General features: G+C 35.1%; 3 protein-coding genes across 3 annotated transcripts; 1 reads left to right on the top strand and 2 right to left on the bottom strand.

The window, feature by feature from the left end:
• The first annotated feature begins 17,606 nt into the window (after positions 1 to 17,606).
• On the top strand, positions 17,607 to 18,471 carry LOC131641824 (dirigent protein 24-like). Its single transcript, XM_058912127.1, has one exon. The coding sequence runs from the start codon at positions 17,607 to 17,609 to the stop codon at positions 18,396 to 18,398; it is 792 nt and encodes a 263-aa protein (XP_058768110.1). The 3' UTR covers positions 18,399 to 18,471.
• Positions 18,472 to 19,395: 924 nt separating this feature from the next.
• On the bottom strand, positions 19,396 to 20,648 carry LOC131641821 (dirigent protein 25-like). The gene has a single exon (XM_058912125.1). It carries the CDS (start codon positions 20,501 to 20,503, stop codon positions 19,589 to 19,591), a length of 915 nt encoding a protein of 304 aa, XP_058768108.1. The 5' UTR covers positions 20,504 to 20,648; the 3' UTR covers positions 19,396 to 19,588.
• A 122-nt stretch (positions 20,649 to 20,770) lies between these two features.
• Positions 20,771 to 22,414, bottom strand: LOC131641820 (pentatricopeptide repeat-containing protein At1g07740, mitochondrial-like). Its single transcript, XM_058912124.1, has one exon. It carries the CDS (start codon positions 22,254 to 22,256, stop codon positions 20,898 to 20,900), a length of 1,359 nt encoding a protein of 452 aa, XP_058768107.1. The 5' UTR covers positions 22,257 to 22,414; the 3' UTR covers positions 20,771 to 20,897.
• Positions 22,415 to 24,225: the final 1,811 nt, after the last annotated feature.

The following is a 24,225-nucleotide window of genomic DNA, read 5'->3' as shown; positions in this document are numbered from 1 at the left end:
AGAGTACTTCACACAAACATTTCTCCATCTCTTGAGGTAGGGTCTGTTTAATCGCGGTAGAAGTTGTAACAACATAGTTCAACCTAAGAGGCGTGAATTAGGTTTTCTAAATTTTTATTGTTTGAAACAATGATTCTTCCTTTTTTTTTAAATTAAGTGTAAGAACTTTGAATGAAAGTGTAGGAAAGTTTAAGTGAAAGAAAGTAAAAAAAACACAAGGATATATCCTACTTCCCCTTATAACCAAGGGTACGTACATCTAGTCCTTTCATATCTGGAAGGATTTTCCATTATGTTAGATATTTGTACAAGGCCCACTTCAATACCCTCTTACAATCTTCTTACACAAGCAAGAAAGCACGCCATTCTTTTTCACAAAACCTAGAAAAAACACACCACTTTCTTCTATACTTTTTTGTCACCACACCTCAGTGAACAAGTTGCAACAATATGATAAAAATATATTTTGAGTAATCAATAATTTTGGACACTTTCCAAAATTCTGAAATTCGATCTTCCCTTTCAATAAACAAGTCTAATAATAAATAACTTAAGTGCTCAAAGAGTTGAAGAAAAATGTTCTACGATAAATGAAAATTATGGAGCAAAAAGTTTCTAAAGAAATTGTAATTTGAATTAATTATTTAAAAATTTGAGTGAAAGATGTTATTTTAAAATCTAATGTATTTTACCTTAAATACATTTTATGACGCCTCTTGGATTTGATCCAATGATTTAGAAAACTTTCATGAACGTTTGCAATGAATTGAAATCACAATGTTTCTGATTTTATAAAATTATCGGATGTGTAATTGGTTATACTTTTAGTGTAATCGGTTACCACCCTTAAAATGGTCATACTTTTAAGACAGAGAGTATGTATAACCAATTACACTACTTAAGAAAATAACAGCGGTTCAAGAAGTGTGATTATGGCGGTTTCATATGCCATAATTTACAAGAAATTTTTTTTTTAAATCTTTTTAATAGATTTGGCATGAAATATCTTGATGCATAGATATTTAGGAAACCTTAAGAGAAGAAAAGATGAAGTTTTTTTAGCACCTAAAGTTTTATACTGTTGTGAAAAACGATACCAATAACAAAGTATAATAGGGAATTAAGGAAGAGAATAAGAACACAAGAATTGGTTATAACTGCTATTCTTTTACTTTCTCTTAAAACAAGATTACAAGTTTACAAGAATAACAAATAACCTCTCTCACCCTAAATTAGGATTTGCAGCTTAGCAATGATGAGAGACTAGTATGCTATTTATAATAAAACCTAACATACTAACTAATGGGCTTTTTCAGCAAGGCCCATTACACAAGCCAACTTAATAAACAAGCTAACTTAACAAATTAGGGTTTAAACACTAAAACCTAATTTAACATGCTAACAACTCTAGCATCTTCGACATCTGCATGCTAGACCCATCTTCGACTACAGCATGCACACTTCGACACCAGCATATGAACAATCCTTCGACTTCATGCTTAACTCTGTCGAACTGTCGAACCAAGAAGCTACCCTTCGACAATACTAGAGTTCGATCCAATATCTCACAAATCTCCATCTTGGACCTAACTCTACAACGTCAAGGAACAAACTAGCTTTCTTCATGCAGCTTTATCAACTGCATACAGTGGAAAAACTTGCAACTCGGCAATGTCTTGGTGATCATATCAGCAGCATTGTCTTCAGTCGAAACCTTCAGCACTTGGACTTCTCCACGCTCGATTACTCCTCTGACGAAATGCAGCCTCACATCAATGTGCTTAGTTCGCTCATGATAGGCTGAATTCTTCGACAGGTGTATTGCACTTTGACTATCACATTTAACAGTGATACCTCGACCTTGAAGTTTTAGCTCCTTCGCAAAACCTTCAAGCCACAATGCTTCTTTCACAGCTTCAGTTAGGGCAATATACTCCGCTTCAGTGGTTGATAGAGCAACAACCTTCTGAAGTGTTGCTTTCCAACTAATTGCAGTGCCAAACATAGTGAAAACATATCCAGAAATAGATTTTCTGGAATCCATACAACCTACATAATCAGAGTCGACATATCCTTCTATTACTGCTTTACTATCTTCACCCAAGGCTCCACCATAAATTAGGACTCTATTCAGAGACCCATTTATGTACCTTAAAATCCACTTCAATGCTTGCCAGTGAGCCTTTCTTCTTGTCGAACTTACCATCTTTTCGTAAGAGTTTTCCTTTAACGGCCAAACCTTCGCCAACAGTCGAAGGTTTATGCTCCTTTCGTTCATTCAAGTCCTTAGAGTACAAGGCTGATTGAACTTCTTCAAACGTCAGGGACTCCCTTCCATACAAGAGAGTTTCTTTGAAGTGAGCATGTGATCGAGGCAAAGAACACAATAGTAACAGCGCTTGATCTTCATCATCGATCTTCACATCAATATTTTCAAGATCAAGAATCAGCTTGTTGAACATATCCAACTGCTCAGCCAATACTTTGTCTTCAATCATCTTGAATGAATACAAAGCTTGCTTCAGGTAGAGTCGATTTACCAGCGATTTGGTCATATACAAACTTTCAAGTTTCACCCATAACCCTGATGCCGTCGTCTCCTTTGTGTCGCACCCTAAATTTTGACCTAAGTTTTTTTTTTTCATCTGATTCACTCGCATTAGCATTACTCAATTCATCTACATCCATATTAAGTTTCAACTCCGCACATTGCATTTCAAATCAATATGAATTTGCAATTAGTTTCTCATCATTTTAATTAGTAAATCATTTTAATTTTTGCATAGTTTCTTTAAAATTTTGCATCTTGAATTCATTTTTATCATTGCATTTTTCTCTTTAATAAATTAACTTGCATTTCTTTTTTCAAAATTTTTATTTAGATTGATTTAATGATTAAATTATTATTTAATTATTATCAATTTAAATTAAAGATTAAATAGAAATCATGGGATTTATATATTGTATTGTATGCATTTTATTTTCTTTTGTCATTGTTACAAAGACCATTACATTAAAAGAAAAGAATGCGGTCCATGAGGCCCATTCCACAAAAAGAAAAATAAATACAACCCTGGGCCCATTACATTATAAGTCAAACAAAAGAAAATTGTTGTTGTGGTTTCTTCAAAGGTAGAAACGCACCACCCAAACCAGTCCAAAGTTGCTGCCTCAAAGCTGCTCCAACCTGCACCATAGCTGTCCAACGGTCCAAAACCTGTGCATAAAATTCCAAAGTTTATACCAAAATGGACAATCACAAAACCTGCATCAAAAAGCAATGAAAACAGAGTATCAAAATGTTCAAATTCTTCAATATAATTCCCCCCAAAACCATTTAAATCCCTCTATAAAAGAGAACAGAAGCAACAGCAAAAGTGGGGGGGGAAAAAGAAAAAAAACACTCCAAAACCTCTGCCCCGAAAATTCTCTGAAACTTCCCCCAACCCCACTTATTCGATTCATTCCACCTAACATCCTTCAATACCTCATCAATCCTTCACAGCACAAAAACCAAGCGGCCTTCACCCTTAACCTCACACAACAGCAACAATACAATAACTGACACAACCTCCCCACCTCAAAACCAACCCACTTACGTTACACACTCAGCCACCAACAATCATCATCTAAAACTCTGAAAAAAATCATACTCAGATTGAACTCTCAAAACCCCTTACAAATCAAAGACCCTCATTCACGCACATAAACCTCACCATACTCACTCCCACCGAGGAAGCTATTCTTCAAATAGCTTCATTCACCGAGCCGCCCTCACCCAATTCCTTCACACAAAACCGAAACCTTCAATAACTATTTGCAATCTCAAGTCTCATCTCACATAATCTCACCTTCCACACTCACATTCAAAAACCACACTCAAATACCTAGAAGCAACACACGGCAAGACTCAACACAAATCGCAGCACGATTCGGAAGAAGATAAGAGGAGAGCCGAAGCATAAATCGAAGAGGATATACCTGGTTCTTTTTCGTCTCCTTGATTTTTGCAGCATATTTGCTTTAAATTTCTTTTTCATCTGCTCCTTTATATCTTGTAATTTGCATAAATAATGAAATTGTTTGGGATATAAGGGTTTGTGTGAGGATCTGGTTTGTTGAGCTTCTGTTTTAACCGAGAGATTCACGAGAGATCCCGAGAGAGAGGAGAACTGGATTGTTGTTGTTTATTCGTAAAAATGCAGAGAGAGAGAGAGAGAGAGAGAACGATTGAGAGAGGTGAGGTTCACGTTTGTTTCGTTGTTCACTGAGAGAGCATAAAAATTGAATCTGTGAGGACCTGAGTGAGAATCGAGAGAGGATGCAGAGATCGAGTGAGGGAGAAACCGATTGAGAGGAAGAGCGTGTTCGTTTTTCTGGAGAAGAAGCGCTGTTTTCCCCTTAGGTTTTCTTAATAATCCATTTTGTTTAGTTTAGATGGGGATGGATCCTGGGTCGACCCAACCCAGGTCCATAGATTTTTTATATATATTTTTTTTTTATTCACTTAATCAATGTTGGGCCTATATTTTAGCGCACCCCCCATGTTTTATTTTTTTGTTTTGAGCCCATTTGTGTTTTCTTATTTTTCTCCACTTTAGTTTTATGTTAATACTTGTTTTATTTTCTAATATAATCAAAAATATACAAAAAATATGTTTTTTTAATTATACTTTTATTTTCTCTTTTATTATTTAAAATACCAAAAATATTAATTTAATCTTGATCCAAAAAATAAATAAATCTTGGTCCAACGCCAAGTCGTCAAATAATTACTCGATCCAATATCGAGTTTCTTCTTTACAAAAATTCTTTAAAACATACCGAAAGATCGAGTGACAAGAAGTGTACACCTCTTGAATACCTCGATTTTTTTGGATCAAAACACATTAACACATTTTTTAAAAAAAAACCTTCATTAATCAAACCAAGAGATTAAGTGACAAGAAGTGAACACCTCTTGAATACCTTGATCTTTTAAATTAAAATGCATTAATAAAGTCAAAGTGATCAAGTGACAAGAAGTGAACACCTCTTGAATACCTTGGTCCTTTGAATCAAAACACATTAATCAAATCAAAGTGATCAAGTGACAAGAAGTGAACACCTCTTGAATACCTTGATCCTTTGAATCAAAACACATTAATCAAATCAAAGTGATCAAGTGACAAGAAGTGAACACCTCTTGAATACCTTGATCCTTTGAATCAAAACACATTAATCAAATCAAAGTGATCAAGTGACAAGAAGTGAACACCTCTTGAATACCTTGATCTTTTGAATAAAAACACATTAATCGAATCAAAAGGATCATGTGACAAGAAGTGAACACCTCTTGAATACCTTGATCTTTTGAATAAAAAATACATTGATCCAAAGTTGGACAACAAGTGACAATGGGGCTCGCTCCTGTTGAATACCTTGGGTAAAGGACGCGCTAGGTGAACACCTTGCTCAAATACTTTACTAAACGTCCTCAAACATCCATCCAAAAATCAATCAACACTTCGTAGTTCCTCCGAACTACATTCGCTCTGATTCTTCCATTGAAGATACGTAGGCACAAGACACAAACGTCTTGGCGAGCATAATAATAAAAAATCTTTTCTTTTTTCTCAATAATAAAAACCTAAAAAACATGTTCTTTCTCTTAATGAAATAAACGTAGACTTAAGCTAACACTCGATTACAAAACAACTAAATGGGTCCCATCGAGTACGATGGAGGTAAGGGGTGCTAATACCTTCCCCTTGCTTAACCGACTCCCGAACCCAAATTTGGTTACAAAGACCATCTTTGTCCATTTCATTTCATTTGTGGGTTTTACCAATATTTTCCCATTCCCATTGGAATAAATAAAATTTGGTGGCGACTCTGTTCGATACAATTTCGTGGCGATCATTTTTTTGACCCGCGACAGCTGGCGACTCTGCTGGGGACTAAGGTATGTCCACCCTAATTTAGTTGTTTTTTATTTCATTTGTTAGCTTTGTCTACTTGTCTTATTTCGTGTATATATTTTCTTTATCTTGTTTATTTACTTGTGGGATTTGGGAGTATTACTTTTTGAGTGAAGCTCTCAACCTGAGCTTTGAAAAACAAGAGAGAAACATAAGTTAGGAGGTGGTTATGTAGTGCTAGTCCCCAAGGTGAACACCTTGAATGGCTAATACGAAAACCCCACTTGGAGGAGACTTATTCATGAAACTTGTCATAAGATGGCTAGCCCATTGCATGACGAAAATCTGATTTCGTCGTTAACTCCAAGGACCTTTAGAACCCGTTCCATCTATGGTGATGTAGACACCTCTACTATCAAAAACCTTAGAGCCATCATGTGAGGGGATCTCTGGGTAAAAATAACTTTGAACTACCCCATCATAAGGAACCTTCCTCATTAGGTTGTGTTTTTCCAGATTACATCCATCTATTTTATATCATCTTGTTGCATTCCATAATGTATGTCATTGCATCTCATAAGAATCACTCTTGCATAAACAATCATCATGCATTTGCATTCATTAAACATGCATTTCCCAGAATCCAATATTCATACCTTTCATCCTCCAACACAATTCACAAAGCAAGTTTGATTACCCGACACTGTATTGGACTTAAAGCATGTCTCAGAAGATGTTGAGTGAACTCCAAAGAGACAAGAAATGAATTCAGAAGATTAGTGGTCATTATCATGGAAATTCTTCAAAGCATTAAACACCAAGAAGGGTCAACCTTGACACACTATGTGGTTAACAACCCCATGCCCTGAAGGGTGCCAAGACACTGAAGACATGCCTAAAGCTAGTTACCAAGACTAGAAAGTTCATCCTGGTTTGGATTGTGTTGTGTTGCATTTGAACTTTGTCATCCTTAATCGTAATTTTAATGAAATGAGCATTGCATTTGTTTTGAATTAATCATAACATGTCCTCTTACTTTATTTTCTTGCCACTTACACAAAATCAAAAAAATTCAAAAAAAATATTTTGCTTTTTTCCATTTCATTTTCTTTATCAGTTTTCTTGTTTAAGCAAATATTAGAGGGAGAATGACGATAAATGAAATACCCAATTTGCATCAGTGTGCTTTCAAATAAAACTTTGTTGATGATGTACAGGCATTCTTTCAAATCCCCAAACACTGGAGATATAAGGATGATAATCCCTCGTTAACCCATTTGAGCCTTAGAAGTTGGTGTTTTCTTTTCGCATAAAAATAAAACCCTGAATCAAAACCTGGGGCAGGGTAGTTATTCAGTTAAAATGACTAATACATCTGATTTTCAAGAGAATCATTCATGGGAACCTTTCCCGACCAAAAGTTCAATTGTATCCTCTCTTCATACACAATGTCGAAGTAGTAGTGAACATCCAAAGCTTACAACAGTTGTTTCCCTTGGAACGTCAATCTGGCAGTCACAACTCTTAAATTCTCATATTATTAAACAAGAGTTACACAAGTTGTTCCAAAAAAAAACAAAATCAAAGAAAAGCCCGCTAAGTCAAAACCTAAAAAGGAGACTTAGGCAAAAATTAGGGATACAAAAGTCAAAATAAAAGAGAGATAAAAAGATCATAGTCAAAAGAAAAGCAAGAACAAACTTGTGTGACTTCCAAAGAAGAATAGGTGACTGCCACTTTAGAATCCATTGGTTCTCAAGCATCAATCGTAATCCTTCTTGGAAATTGAATACATGAGTCAGTTAACTGAACTTAGGACTGGAGTACATCACGAAGAATGGGTGGGTTAAAATCAAAATTTGAGCCTATATCCTTTGTTTCTTAAACCGTGAACCTGACCAAGTTACAACCTTCAAAAGTCCTAATTGAAGCGAGGTTTCTTTTGAAAGCATACTAAAGCAAGGTTGCGTTAACCTGACTCCTAATTGTTTGCTAAATCATTTGTTTTGATACCACGCTATCACATCATCTTTCACATCTTGAATTTCAAACTTTCATCCTCATCAAGATTTATTCATCGTATACCATAGTTTCATTTCAATAAATGATTTGTTTTCAAAACTTGCATGCACGTCGCATTAAAATTACCATTTTGAATAAATAAGTTTCATTTGTAATATCAGCACTTTCCATTAAGGAAGTTCCAACAATGAAATCGTTCAAAGAGCCTAAAAGTGGCACCATCAAGATCACGTCACTTCAGAAGTCCATCATTCAGGGGCATCTCGTTTCTAAGTTCCCAAGGACTGGGGCAATTCATTTCGAAGTTCCCAAGGACTGGGGCAAGTCATCTCAGGATCATCAACTTGAATCCAAAACTTTGTTGAAGCAAATTTCTCCATAGACTCAGCATTCTTGGGCAAATCAAGGCCAAGACTTTTCATTCAAGCAGTCCAAGCAGACTATGCCATACCAAGTAGTCCTCAAACTCAGAATTAGTGTCGGGAATTATGCTTGCACAAACTTCTTACCACAAGACCTTTTCCACTTCACAAAAAAAATCATGACCCTCCGTTGGGGCACATGTCAAAACATTCAAACCATAAAATTCATTCATAGCATGCGTTCATCAAACATGCATATCATACATGGGGGAATCTCCCACAACATCAAATCAAAATTTCAATCTTGCTCGGTCATTTCCATTGAAATCCAAGCTTGGTCCACCATGGATACTAAAAATTCATAGCCCATTGGCACACATCCGGTAAACTCATTACCTGCATTGATCAATTGTCATATGCATCACGTGCATCAATTTGCACAAAAGAAAAACAAAAATGTCTCATGCATAAGCACAAAGCATACATATGGATCGTTATCTTCTTGTTAACTTGAGCCAACCCATTGGTTGAAATCAATCATCAATTCTCTTGTCATTTGAATCAACCCATTGGTTGAGAATAATCATTCTCTTATTGTCAGCCCATTGGTTGAAATTTATCATTTACGTCCTCAACTCATTGGTTGAAATTTCAGTCTTATTTTTTCGGTTAACGTAAATCAACTCATTGGTTGAAATCAATTTCTTCATACCCTCATCAGCTTATTGGTTGATGACAACTTTATTTCTGTTTTGATCGTACCTGACTCATTGGTTGTGGACGACGTGTCGACTCTCATCAGCTTAGTGGTTGATGTCAGTTATGTCTTTCTTCAACTCATTGGTTGATAACGAATTGTTTGTTTACCTACATTAACTTAGTGGTTGATGTCAGTTATGTCTTTCTTCAACTCATTGGTTGATAACGAATTGTTGTTTACCTTCATCTACTTGTTGGTTGATGTTGGCGTTTCCTGTTTTAAATCGTACTCAACTCATTGGTTGTGGACGACGTGTCGATTTTCATCAGCTCATTGGTTGATGTCAGTTATGTCTTTTAAAGTCAACTCATTGGTTGATAACGAATTGTTGCTTACCTACATTAACTTGGTGGTTGATGTTAGTTATGTCTTTTTTCAACTCATTGGTTGATAACGAATTGTTGTTTACCTACATTAACTTAGTGGTTGATGTTAGTTATGTCTTTTTTCAACTCATTGGTTGATAACGAATTGTTGTTTACCTTCATTAACTCGTTGGTTGATGTTGGCGTTTCTTGTTTTAATCGTACTCGACTCATTGGTTGAGAACGATGTGTCGACTTTCATCAACTTAGTGGTTGATGTTAGTTTTGTCCTTTTTCAACTCATTGGTTGATATTGAATTGTTGTTTACCTACATCAGCTCATTGGTCGATGTTGGTTGTTCCCTTGTTTTAATCAACTCATTGGTTGATAACGAATTATTGTTTACCTTCATTAACTCGTTGGTTGATGATGGCGTTCCCGGTTTTAATCGTACTCGACTCATTGGTTGAGAATGATGTATCGACTTTCATCATCTTAGTACTTGGTTTTAGTTTTGTCCTTTTTCAACTCATTGGTTGATAACGAATTGCTGTTTACCTTCATTAACTCGTTGGTTGATGTTGTTTGTTTCCTTGTTTTAATCAACTCATTGGTTGATAACGATTTTTGGTGCCATTGCATTTCCCCAGCAAGAATTCTCATTGGAACTCCTTGATAAATAATTTCATAAATCCCCACAGAATTTACTTTTCATCTTCATATCCTTAACAAGAACTCATGCGTCCATGCATTCATGACATTTCATCGCATCAAGGGCCAAAATTCAGGTCACTTAGTATTTAATTACCTTTCGCCTTTGATATCCCGAAGATCAAAGTCATTCAAGCTATCTGGCTAAAGATAATTAAATAGGGGCATCTGTCGCACCCTAAATTTTGACCTAAGTTTTTTTTTTTCATCTGATTCACTCGCATTAGCATTACTCAATTCATCTACATCCATATTAAGTTTCAACTCCGCACATTGCATTTCAAATCAATATGAATTTGCAATTAGTTTCTCATCATTTTAATTAGTAAATCATTTTAATTTTTGCATAGTTTCTTTAAAATTTTGCATCTTGAATTCATTTTTATCATTGCATTTTTCTCTTTAATAAATTAACTTGCATTTCTTTTTTCAAAATTTTTATTTAGATTGATTTAATGATTAAATTATTATTTAATTATTATCAATTTAAATTAAAGATTAAATAGAAATCATGGGATTTATATATTGTATTGTATGCATTTTATTTTCTTTTGTCATTGTTACAAAGACCATTACATTAAAAGAAAAGAATGCGGTCCATGAGGCCCATTCCACAAAAAGAAAAATAAATACAACCCTGGGCCCATTACATTATAAGTCAAACAAAAGAAAATTGTTGTTGTGGTTTCTTCAAAGGTAGAAACGCACCACCCAAACCAGTCCAAAGTTGCTGCCTCAAAGCTGCTCCAACCTGCACCATAGCTGTCCAACGGTCCAAAACCTGTGCATAAAATTCCAAAGTTTATACCAAAATGGACAATCACAAAACCTGCATCAAAAAGCAATGAAAACAGAGTATCAAAATGTTCAAATTCTTCAATATAATTCCCCCCAAAACCATTTAAATCCCTCTATAAAAGAGAACAGAAGCAACAGCAAAAGTGGGGGGGAAAAAGAAAAAAAACACTCCAAAACCTCTGCCCCGAAAATTCTCTGAAACTTCCCCCAACCCCACTTATTCGATTCATTCCACCTAACATCCTTCAATACCTCATCAATCCTTCACAGCACAAAAACCAAGCGGCCTTCACCCTTAACCTCACACAACAGCAACAATACAATAACTGACACAACCTCCCCACCTCAAAACCAACCCACTTACGTTACACACTCAGCCACCAACAATCATCATCTAAAACTCTGAAAAAAATCATACTCAGATTGAACTCTCAAAACCCCTTACAAATCAAAGACCCTCATTCACGCACATAAACCTCACCATACTCACTCCCACCGAGGAAGCTATTCTTCAAATAGCTTCATTCACCGAGCCGCCCTCACCCAATTCCTTCACACAAAACCGAAACCTTCAATAACTATTTGCAATCTCAAGTCTCATCTCACATAATCTCACCTTCCACACTCACATTCAAAAACCACACTCAAATACCTAGAAGCAACACACGGCAAGACTCAACACAAATCGCAGCACGATTCGGAAGAAGATAAGAGGAGAGCCGAAGCATAAATCGAAGAGGATATACCTGGTTCTTTTTCGTCTCCTTGATTTTTGCAGCATATTTGCTTTAAATTTCTTTTTCATCTGCTCCTTTATATCTTGTAATTTGCATAAATAATGAAATTGTTTGGGATATAAGGGTTTGTGTGAGGATCTGGTTTGTTGAGCTTCTGTTTTAACCGAGAGATTCACGAGAGATCCCGAGAGAGAGGAGAACTGGATTGTTGTTGTTTATTCGTAAAAATGCAGAGAGAGAGAGAGAGAGAGAGCGATTGAGAGAGGTGAGGTTCACGTTTGTTTCGTTGTTCACTGAGAGAGCATAAAAATTGAATCTGTGAGGACCTGAGTGAGAATCGAGAGAGGATGCAGAGATCGAGTGAGGGAGAAACCGATTGAGAGGAAGAGCGTGTTCGTTTTTCTGGAGAAGAAGCGCTGTTTTCCCCTTAGGTTTTCTTAATAATCCATTTTGTTTAGTTTAGATGGGGATGGATCCTGGGTCGACCCAACCCAGGTCCATAGATTTTTTATATATATTTTTTTTTTATTCACTTAATCAATGTTGGGCCTATATTTTAGCGCACCCCCCATGTTTTATTTTTTTGTTTTGAGCCCATTTGTGTTTTCTTATTTTTCTCCACTTTAGTTTTATGTTAATACTTGTTTTATTTTCTAATATAATCAAAAATATACAAAAAATATGTTTTTTTAATTATACTTTTATTTTCTCTTTTATTATTTAAAATACCAAAAATATTAATTTAATCTTGATCCAAAAAATAAATAAATCTTGGTCCAACGCCAAGTCGTCAAATAATTACTCGATCCAATATCGAGTTTCTTCTTTACAAAAATTCTTTAAAACATACCGAAAGATCGAGTGACAAGAAGTGTACACCTCTTGAATACCTCGATTTTTTTGGATCAAAACACATTAACACATTTTTTAAAAAAAAACCTTCATTAATCAAACCAAGAGATTAAGTGACAAGAAGTGAACACCTCTTGAATACCTTGATCTTTTAAATTAAAATGCATTAATAAAGTCAAAGTGATCAAGTGACAAGAAGTGAACACCTCTTGAATACCTTGGTCCTTTGAATCAAAACACATTAATCAAATCAAAGTGATCAAGTGACAAGAAGTGAACACCTCTTGAATACCTTGATCCTTTGAATCAAAACACATTAATCAAATCAAAGTGATCAAGTGACAAGAAGTGAACACCTCTTGAATACCTTGATCCTTTGAATCAAAACACATTAATCAAATCAAAGTGATCAAGTGACAAGAAGTGAACACCTCTTGAATACCTTGATCTTTTGAATAAAAACACATTAATCGAATCAAAAGGATCATGTGACAAGAAGTGAACACCTCTTGAATACCTTGATCTTTTGAATAAAAAATACATTGATCCAAAGTTGGACAACAAGTGACAATGGGGCTCGCTCCTGTTGAATACCTTGGGTAAAGGACGCGCTAGGTGAACACCTTGCTCAAATACTTTACTAAACGTCCTCAAACATCCATCCAAAAATCAATCAACACTTCGTAGTTCCTCCGAACTACATTCGCTCTGATTCTTCCATTGAAGATACGTAGGCACAAGACACAAACGTCTTGGCGAGCATAATAATAAAAAATCTTTTCTTTTTTCTCAATAATAAAAACCTAAAAAACATGTTCTTTCTCTTAATGAAATAAACGTAGACTTAAGCTAACACTCGATTACAAAACAACTAAATGGGTCCCATCGAGTACGATGGAGGTAAGGGGTGCTAATACCTTCCCCTTGCTTAACCGACTCCCGAACCCAAATTTGGTTACAAAGACCATCTTTGTCCATTTCATTTCATTTGTGGGTTTTACCAATATTTTCCCATTCCCATTGGAATAAATAAAATTTGGTGGCGACTCTGTTCGATACAATTTCGTGGCGATCATTTTTTTGACCCGCGACACTTTGATACCTGCCGGAGAACCTTATCACCAAGGCTCAACAAAATTGCGCTGTGTGCTTTCTCGATCATATTTGTCTTCTCCGCTGCCGTCAATTCTGCATTCATGGTTGCCTCTCCCTTCAACGCTTCCAAACAACCCTGCTGAACCAGTAGGGCTTTCATCTTCAAGCGCCACAGACCGAAATCATTCACTCCGGTGAAATTTTCAATCTCATACTTTGTTGAAGGCATCTTCTCCACGCTCACCGCACCAATTTGTTGTGAAAAACGATACCAATAACAAAGTATAATAGGGAATTAAGGAAGAGAATAAGAACACAAGAATTGGTTATAACTGCTATTCTTTTACTTTCTCTTAAAACAAGATTACAAGTTTACAAGAACAACAAATAACCTCTCTCACCCTAAATTAGGATTTGCAGCTTAGCAATGATGAGAGACTAGTATGCTATTTATAATAAAACCTAACATACTAACTAATGGGCTTTTTCAGCAAGGCCCATTACACAAGCCAACTTAATAAACAAGCTAACTTAACAAACTAGGGTTTAAACACTAAAACCTAATTTAACATGCTAACAACTCTAGCATCTTCGACATCTGCATGCTAGACCCATCTTCGACTACAGCATGCACACTTCGACACCAGCATGTGAACAATCCTTCAACTTCATGCTTAACTCTGTCGAACTGTCGAACCAAGAAGCTACCCTTCGACAATACTAGAGTTCAATCCAATATCTCACATATACAAATGAATTGATATTGTATACCTCTCACTTCATGTTGAATTCCTTTTGAATTCCAAATCATGTTGAATTTTTGCAAACTTGATCCTTTAATTAGAGGAATTTTCTTGAACCTTGATTGATATCTTTATCCTTCTTTGATAGTTATTCTTTGATAAGATTTTGTGTTCATCAAAATTAAATTAAGATAGATGATAAACATCTTCCTCACAATATCCCCATTTTTTATGATGACAAAATATACTGATGGAAAATTTTTGTTGGACACTTGATGCTCCCCTATCTTGTATATCTCCCCGTTTATTTTGCAATTATATTTTGTCTTTGCTATCTTGAAAAGAAACAAAAACAACCATCTTTTCTTCCTCATTTTAACATTATCAAAAATTAAAAGAGTAAAGTAAAGTAGGGTAATATAAGAAAAAGATACATAATATATAAAAGTCTTTATCTTCTTCACAATTATATGATGTTCATGTTGATATCAATGTTGACGCTCTTCTAAAGTGATTATGTTGATACCAATGAGATGATTTTTTTTTAAATGCCAAACTTTTCAATTCATCTTCAACCAAATGGAGCTTTAATCTTACCATATCATATGATATTATTGTATATTAAATAATCAATCTTAATTTAATAATTTAAGCACATGGTCTCCTACTAACTACGAAAAATAATCAATAATACTTTCTAGGTACCCAATATTCTCTGGTTGCTTTGGGGTTAGTTCATTTCCTTACCCACACATACTCTCATTAGGAATACCAAAGTTTCTTATATAGTAAGCATTAGAAGTGTGACCTTTTGTATTGCAATAAAAATATGTAGGCTTAAAAATAATTCTTATCGTTAGAAACTTAATATTGAATTTTAACATAGGCCTTCTTAGAATGAATTACAACTTGAAAGTTCTTTGATTCCTTATTGTTGAATTTTTTATTACATGTTGAATCTTTGATTGTCTAATTTTACTTTCATATCATTAGCCTTACTTTCTAGAGATAAAATTATTTTCTTTTGTTTAGAACATGTTCTATAAAGTGTCAAACATTTTGCAAGCAATTCAAGGAAAGCATTATGTAATTCATCATAATATGGTTCAAGATCACTAACCTCATTTTCTTCATCATCAGAATGGTGTGAAGTCATTACTGCCATGTTTGCTTATTCTTCATCTAAAGATGAACTTACTTCATTGTCTTGCCATGCCACATATGCTCTTTTTGATTTCCTATTCTTCTTATTGTTGACTTTGATCTTATTTGCACTACCTAATCGATTATCCTAATTGATTAGGTCATTAATTTAGCCCATGAATTATTTATAAATTTACACCATGTCTTGACCTATAAATAGAGAGCTTCACTATCATTTTTTATGTTTAAAAATGATAGGGAAGCTCTCTATTTATAGGCCAAGACATGGTATAAATTTGTAAATAATTCATGGACTAAATTAATGACCTAATCAATTAATCGATTGTTGCGGCCCAATATGGAAGGTTTAGATATAGAGTCGTTATCGCTCATTAATAGACTTTCATAATCCATTATAGACTCGATTAGACATCATCTAATCGATTAGGCATATAAACTAATCGATTAGATAATTTTTAAAAATATTCCTAATCAAGCGGATAGTTTTCTAATCAACTGTCTCGGCCCTAATTTTTATGTGTGTGGTGATTTTAATTAAAAATATGATAGACTTCTCAATGTTTTTAAGGTGTGTTATTTAGCCATAATACTTCCAGAAATGCCCTTGCGTTTTTACAATACACTAACCACTCAAACTGACACGATCAAATGAACTTTCACACTTCCTCTCTTTCACACTATGAAGTTGTAAGTCTTGGCATCGTTATCTTTGACTTTAACATCACACAAGAACCCGGAGTCTTCTTGATGAGGCTTGAGATATCTCCATGTTAGTTACCACCATTTGAGATATTGAAAGTTTAAACCACCAAGGATCATAAACATCCTCTAGAGTTGTTATCTGGTCTATTTGAAAAATTCTAAATGATATTATCTTGGCCTAAATAGTTCGTTGGTCCCTGTAAGTTAGTTTGTTTTTGATTTTCGTCCCTGTATCTTTTTTTCTTGAGAATGATCCCTCAATGTTAAAATATTTTTGGTTTTAGTCCCTAAAGTTAAAATCCGCAGGAAAATTCGCAGGAAACCTGCAGATTTTCCTGCGAATTTTAGTTTTAGGGACTAAATCTAAAAGAAATTTAATATTTAAGGACTTTATCCAAGAAAAAAAAAGATACAGGAACGAAAACCAAAACACGCTAACTTACAGGGACCAAAAGACTATTTATGCCTATTATCTTTAATGGAGTCACAAAAACAGTGAAAAAAATGGAGGAGAAGAGTATTTTTTTGACTTGAAAATTATTTTTGGGTAGGTCAGGGGTGAACTCTTGCAATATCCTCTAATGTTATCAGTTTTTTGTTGTAAGACTATTTTCTTAACTTATTAATATATTTTATTTAACATTCAAAAAAATTTCTAAGTCATTTTTTTTATTTTGGTCCCTTGTATTCACATTATACTCCCATTCCACTAAGCAAAGGGGATGAGTTTAATATTGATTGGAATCAAAATTTTTAAGCTTTTGTATTTTAACATTTAAGACTTAAAAGAAAGAAAAACAAAAAAGACGCTTACATGGAACTATGGAGATAAAAAAAATGGAAAATGAAAAAATGGCTGTCACGCCAGCATTTTTGTAATTTTGTAATGGAACTTTGACATATAGAGACTCAGACAAAAAAAATACAATATTTAAGTTAATAAATTGTAAGCTGAAAATTCTAGCTCAACGAAGAAAAACTAATATTATTAAATTGAACGCCATCATCATAATTGAATATTTCAAATAAAAAATAGAGGTCGAGTTCTCGTACTCACGATTAAAAAAAATCAGGTTATAATTGTTAATTTTGATGATTCGGCTAAATTAAATTTGCCATTAAAATTACACTAGATACATTTTGTTGTTATTTGTTATCTATATCTTTACAAATAACTTTTTATAAGAGACCCTTAACACAACTTGACAATGAACTCGAACCAAGTCAAAATATTTTTGACTTAGGCTTAAGATAAAATAATTTGGCATTAACTACTCCATTTGTGAGAGTTAAGTTGTTGAGCAACACCTACAATAGACAATAGTCCACGGAACATTCATCTCCCCCATTCCAACTCCATTAATGAGTGAATTCTTCAAGTAAGTCAATTATTTTGCATAGAACATGTGATAAACTATATATACAATGTGCTAGTTCACACCAAAAATACCAAAATGGCCATAAAGTTCACATTCACCTCTTTTTCCTTAAAAAACATCATAGTACTTCACCTCTCCCTCTTAAGCATCAACCTAAAATATGTCAAAACAAAGGAGAATCTTTCTCCACCACTCACTTTCTTCATGCATGACATTCTAGGAGGATCAAACCCTTCAGAAAGAATCATGAATGGCATCATTGTCAACACACAACAAACCACTAACCTTCCTTTCTCAAAACCAAACAACAGAATATTCCCTACTAAAGGAAGCATACCGATTTTCGACACTAGCATTAGCACAAATGGTTTTTCCTCGAGCACAACAATGATAAAAAACATTGACAAAAACAAGGTGGTTATAGATACTAGTACTAACTCAAACTCTAACTCACTTCCTTACGTTACAAGGAACCGAATCCCGCTAGGAGCAACCTTAGAAAAGCTTTTATTTGGAAGAATAACTGTTATTGATGATGAGATTACCAAAGGGTATGAGTTGAATTCGGATGTTATTGGTAAAGTACAAGGGTTTCATTTGGTTAGTTCTTTGGATGGAAGCAGTCAAACCATGGCATTTGTAGCTTTGTTTGGTGATGAAGGTCATGAAGATGATGATGCTATTAGTTTCTTTGGAGTTCATAGAATGGCTACACATGAATCCTATATTGCTGTTGTTGGAGGAAGTGGTAAGTATGAAAATGCAAGAGGGTGTGCGAAAATTGAGACGTTACAAATACCTTATGATCAACACAAAAGTACTAATAATGGGATGGAAACAATTTTTCAGATTACTGTCTACTTATGATTATGATAGTTAGATGGTTTTTTTTTTCCCTTTGTTTTATAACATATAACAGAGAAGATCTTAGTATTCTTTGTAGGAGAAGATGTAATACTACTATGTATTTGGATGAATGAATGTGTAAAATATTTATTCACATGCTTATCTTGATCTATTGTTTTATCTATCACGTGTCATGATTCACAAAATGTCTTGCGTGAGTCAATCTATTCGTACTAATATTCCCTTCGCGAAAGATTGAGATATTTTTAATCTAAATGAACAAGCGTGCTATTTCTCCAATCAATCAATAGCTTTTAAAGAACCAACTTTTATCGCAGAAAGCTTGAATTGCAAGGGCTGAATCAATCTCTAACCATTGGTGGTGAGTGGCTAACATAACGTCATTCAATTCCGCTTGAAAATAGGCGGTTATTTGTACCTAAGCCGAAAAAATTCTAAAGAAAGTAACCAAATAATTTCTGAATATGCCACCACATGTTGCACGGACTTCTTATCCATCTATATTTCACTTGATTCAACCAAAATTTCCACAAGACATGTTCAATGGTTTATACTATAATTGCAGAGTTAGAAGTATCTATATGAAAACAAAAAAAATTGTCACCAACTAATCTAACAAATTAGTTCTAAAACTGATTAACCTATTCCATCACTATTAAAGTCAAATCACTGTAGAATCGTAAACTCGTAAACTACTTGTAAAATGTAAAATCGAGAGTTTACAAAATTATGAAAGTTAACTTGAAGTTGTAAGAATTTATCAAAAAGAGAGTTTACATGTGAGTTCACTCTTTTTGTTTAGATTTTGAATTATAAACTCCCAAGAATTTAAAAATTAACTCGAGTTTGACAGCTTTATCTTTGAGTCAAAAACTGTCACTCAAAATCATAGAATTGTAATGATGGCAAAACTAGATGTTCAAGTCTCAGAAAATGTTTTTCGACTAAAAAAAATATCTCAGAAAGTGTTTCAAGGCCTGCCATTCTAGTGTTGGAATTCATATGACAGATGATAAAGTTCAGTCATGGACTCATGTAAAAATTCAAATTCAGGCTTAACATAATTGTTTTCTTTTCAAAAGTACAATACAATCACTGACTGAAATTCATTACACAACACAAATATTTTGCAATAGCTCTGTGAGCTGAAAACATAAAGTTCATTCATGACACATAAATTAAAAGACATTCTAATAGGAAAGATATGCAGTAAGGTGCAAGAGAGTTTCAAGTCCATCAGTGTTGTGTTGTTGACTGTTTGTAACTGGAAATGTCTTGATAATAGCAATTCCATTTGCATTCACATACTTTCCTGTTCCTCCGATGATTGCAAGTTGTGATTGTGAAACTTGAGTTGTTCTGTGTACCCCAAAGAAGCTGAGACTGTCTTCATAACCATTCTCTTCAAACTTAGCAGTGAATGCCATTACTTGACTTGTTCCTTCCACTGAACTTGCTATATAGAACCCTTGTGCTTTCCCTACTAATCCTGATCCCAACTCTTCCCCTTCTGTTAATTCATCGTCAAACACTGTCATTGTACCAAACATCAACTCCTGCACTGTCATTCCCTGCGGTATCTGATTCATATTCGTCACTGGAAAATTGTTGTTTCCATTGTTGTTGTTATTGTTATTGAAGACGTTTCCCGTGTTTCCACTGAGACCCGTTAGGAAAGGGAGGTTATTGTTGTTTAGAATTCCATTGTTGTTATTGTTCTGGGGAACTCCGCTGTTGAGAGGAAGGTTTGCACCGTTTGGCTTTGCGAATGCGACTTGCGCGTTGAGGGCTGGATTTGTAACAACTCCGGTTACTGCTCTTGCTGTTGGATTGGAGCCGCCGAGAATGTCGTGCAAGAAAAATGATATTGTGTGGTGCTGATCAGGAATATCAGTCCCAGTTGTTGTGGCTGGTGCTGGAAGTGGAGGGGGAACGGTGGAAGAAACAGGAGACACTGCAGAATCAGTAACAGGTTCTTCTGGTGTTTCTAGTTCACTGAGGAGTCGGCTTGAAGTTGTGGAAGTGAATGTAAGGAATAATATCAATGCCATTAACATTATGGCTTTGAGATGCAAAGTGGTAGCAAGTGTTTCAAAGCGTGCCATGTTTGTTATTGTTTGGTAATTTGATATTGTATTTTGATGAGATGATAGAGAGTTATGAAGACAGGTATAAATACTAAGACTTGAAACAGCAACAGTAATGGATTATGGAGTTGATGAGAGTTGTTTTGTATGTATGGAGTTGATATCTATCTCATTGTAGTAGTTATAACTAAACACCAGCAAGTATTATAAAATACTGATAATCTAAAGCCAACAATTTCTAAAATGCTGATTAATTCTAAATAATCAACAAATTCAGTTGGCTTATTGAAAATTATATAAACATATACTATTAAAATTCATTATTTCAAAATAATTATGAATTGGTAAAGCAAGTTTACAACAATATTGTTCATTTCTTATTTGGTATATTACAATTCTAATTTTGATTGCATTAGATGGACAGAGATGAAAGTATATTCATAAGCGTACTTTTACCGTTATTATCCTCGCTGCAAGCATGCTTAATCACAGTTTCCCAGCTATCCAAATCAAAATCTAGCTTCCTCTTCTCCATCTCTTCCAAAACAAAGAATCCACCATCAATATTCCCAGACTTCAACAGCCCAACAACCAAACAATTGAACGTTTCAGATCGCGGGCAATGTCTACTCGCCAACATCGCATTCAAAACATTCAGCCCTACCTCAAACTCTCCATTCCGACACAAACCATCAAGCATCATCCTATATGTAGCTGCATTTGGATGACAACCCCCAATCTGCATCTCAATTAACACTTTATAAGCTTCCTCCGTCTTCCCTTCCTTGCAAAGATAATTTATAAATACGTTATACGTCACAACATCCGGCTTAAGCCGTCTCTTTCTCATCTCCCGGAGCAAAACCATCGCCTCATCAATCTTCCCTCTCTTCCCAAGATCATTCATCAAAACAGAAAAATTCACAACCTGAGGCTTACATCCACGATACGCCATATCAAACATCAGCTTCTTAGCCTCCTCGTACTTCCCCACACAACACAAACCTTCCATCAAAAGCGCGTACGTCACTCCATTCGCACGCTTCCCTTTCCGCCTCATATCCTCAACCAAAATCATAGCTTTATCCAAATCCCCCTTCCTAGACAAAAACCCAACAAAACTATTATAAGTAACAACACTCGGCTGCACTTTCCTCTCAAGCATTTCATCAAACACCTCACATGCTTTCTCCCATTCGCCTCTCCTCAACCAACCCTTTATCATAATATTAAACGTAACCGCATTCGGACGAAACCCCATTTCATAGGATCGATCAAAAGCATCATTAGCCTCATCAAACATACAACCATCAACTAAAACATTAAGAAGCGCATTCAACGACTGCAATGTCCTCACACAATTGAACTCCTTCATGGAACGAAAGAGCTCAATGGCTTTCACAGGACCGTAGTGTTGAAACAGAGCAATGAAAAGGGTTTCATTGCATTGAATATCGGTGTCTTTCATGTGTTGGAGTATGGTTTCAACGGCTTGGAAGTTTCTAGAACGAGCGAGTTTGTAGAGAAGTGCGGCGTAGGAAGGGTAATAGTGTTTGTGACCGAGTTGGGTGTAGTGGTGGAAGAGAGACAAAGCTTCTTCTGAGGTTTGAACATGTTTGATTTCGGTTATGAAAGGAATGTGTTTGCGGTTTCGGAGATTTGAAGTTGGTGTTTGGGTTTGAGTGTGGAATGAGGTTTGTGCATTGTTTTTGGTGTAAAGATAATGGCGTAAGAGATTGTGATTAGTTGATTTGGTTCTTCGATACATCATTCAATCGGTAAGGGAGAAATCCTTATCAGTTTGTTTTTCAGTTCAAAAAATCTAAGATTTGAAGAAGGAAGGAGGCATTTACTAAAAAATCTAAGATTTGAAGAAGGATGGAGGTATTTGCTGATGTGGGATCTTCGTTGTTGTGTTGTAAAAGTATTTTTAAGAATAAAAAAGACACATACCTCTCTCTATAGATTCTTGGCAATTTAATTTTTCATAGGATGATTTTGTTGAGATATTAGATATGGTCGTTATGGATGCAGTTGCATATATCTATGCCGAATCTAAGACCTGGTTCTTCGACTCTGACTGCTCGAATCACATGACTGGTCGAAAGGAATGGTTAGTAGATTTCGACGAGTAGAAGAAGAGCAAGGTCAAACTTACTGATAATAGCTCGTTGCAAGCAGAAGGTACTAACAACGTTGTTTTTTCAAAGGAGCAATGGAGCAAAAGCCTTGATCAAAGATGTACTTTACGTACCTGGCTTGAAGTGCAATCTACTAAGTGTTAGACAACTGGTCGAAAAAGGTTTCTCAGTTGTCATGAAAGATGGAGCTTTAGAATTGTTCAACACCCAGAACAATTTGGTCTTAAAATCTCCGTTGTTGAAGAATCAGACGTTTAAGACTATGATTAGTTCGACAGAGGTACAATGCTTGAAAACAGTTATCGACCACAAGGATAGTTGGTTGTGGCATTTGAGGTTTTGTCATTTGAATTTTTAGGTCACTCAATCAACTGATTACTCAAGAGATGGTAAATGGTATACTAATAAGTCTTGTGATGCCTAAGAAACTTTGAGAAGGTTGTTTAGTCGGAAAGCAATATAGAAATTCCTTCGTTTCGACTATGCCAATGCGATCATCCTACGTACTCGAAGTCGTACATTCAGATGTATGTGGACCGTTTAGAGAGCAAACTATTGACGAAAACAAGTATTTTATTTCATTTGTTGATGAGTTTAATTGAAAGCTTTGGATCTATGTGATCAAGAGGAAGGATGAAGTATTCAAAAAATTTAAGAGATTCAAGATACTTGTCGAAAACCAGAGTGAGAAGAAGATCAAAATTATGCGAATTGATGGAGGTGGCGAATACACATCCAAGATATTTGAAGAATTTTGTGTAGACTTGTTTGTTTGGTGTTTTTTATTCCCGATGATAAGTTCGCATTCTAACAGTTAGACGTATGGTCGCTCGTAAGTCTTATGCATTATATGTTTGCGTAGACTGGAAATAGCGTGTCCTTTTTGAAAATGTTTCAAAGGGGAAAGCCCAAAGGCAAAAAGAGTTTGAATGTGTTGAGGTGTTTTGTTGGGGATTATAGTAAATGGCTCATAATGTAGGGGCACTTAGCTATTTCTCCACCTTAAGTTGTGAGATTGTTTGTATATTGAATCTTATTAAAGCCTATGAATGAAAAGAGAAGAAGGTTAGGAATACCCCACCTCACTCTTTTCTATTACTTAAGGCTTTATGACGCATAGGGATGTCAACGGGGCAGATATTGTTAGGAGGATGCTTCTCCACTCCTCGCCCCGCCCCTAAATTTAGTCCCCATCCCCATCCCCAATCCTCGCCACGGGGGAATATTTCCCTCCATCCCCATCCCCACAGATCCCCACGGATATCTACGGAGATCGAATTTTAAGAAAATTTCTACACTTTTTGATCAAAACTATGACACTAGTATTTTGTTTTTTTTTTTCCGTATTTTTTAAAACGCATATATTTGCATCTTTATTTTATAAAAAAATCAAAATACATCTTGCATCAATAATAAATAAAAAAAGCAAAAGAACTTGATGTTGCTAATATTTTTTATGTAAAAATTAATAAATAGTAACATAATTTTTTGTTACCGTGCTTCCACTAATTTACTACCACAATACCGATGTCGTCCAGCGCAAGTGGTTGATTATGTGTGACAAATCTATAACTTCTAATGACTCTTCATTTTCTAATA

Source organism: Vicia villosa, unplaced genomic scaffold (assembly GCF_029867415.1).
Source record: "Vicia villosa cultivar HV-30 ecotype Madison, WI unplaced genomic scaffold, Vvil1.0 ctg.004141F_1_1, whole genome shotgun sequence".
Lineage (NCBI taxonomy): Eukaryota > Viridiplantae > Streptophyta > Magnoliopsida > Fabales > Fabaceae > Vicia > Vicia villosa.
This window is presented reverse-complemented; position numbering and strand designations above follow the sequence as displayed.

Coding starts and splice junctions, on each gene's coding strand:
- LOC131641824 (XM_058912127.1), top strand. CDS start 17,607: ATGGCCATAAAGTTCACATTCACCTCTTTTTCCTTAAAAAACATCATA.
- LOC131641821 (XM_058912125.1), bottom strand. CDS start 20,503: ATGGCACGCTTTGAAACACTTGCTACCACTTTGCATCTCAAAGCCATA.
- LOC131641820 (XM_058912124.1), bottom strand. CDS start 22,256: ATGATGTATCGAAGAACCAAATCAACTAATCACAATCTCTTACGCCAT.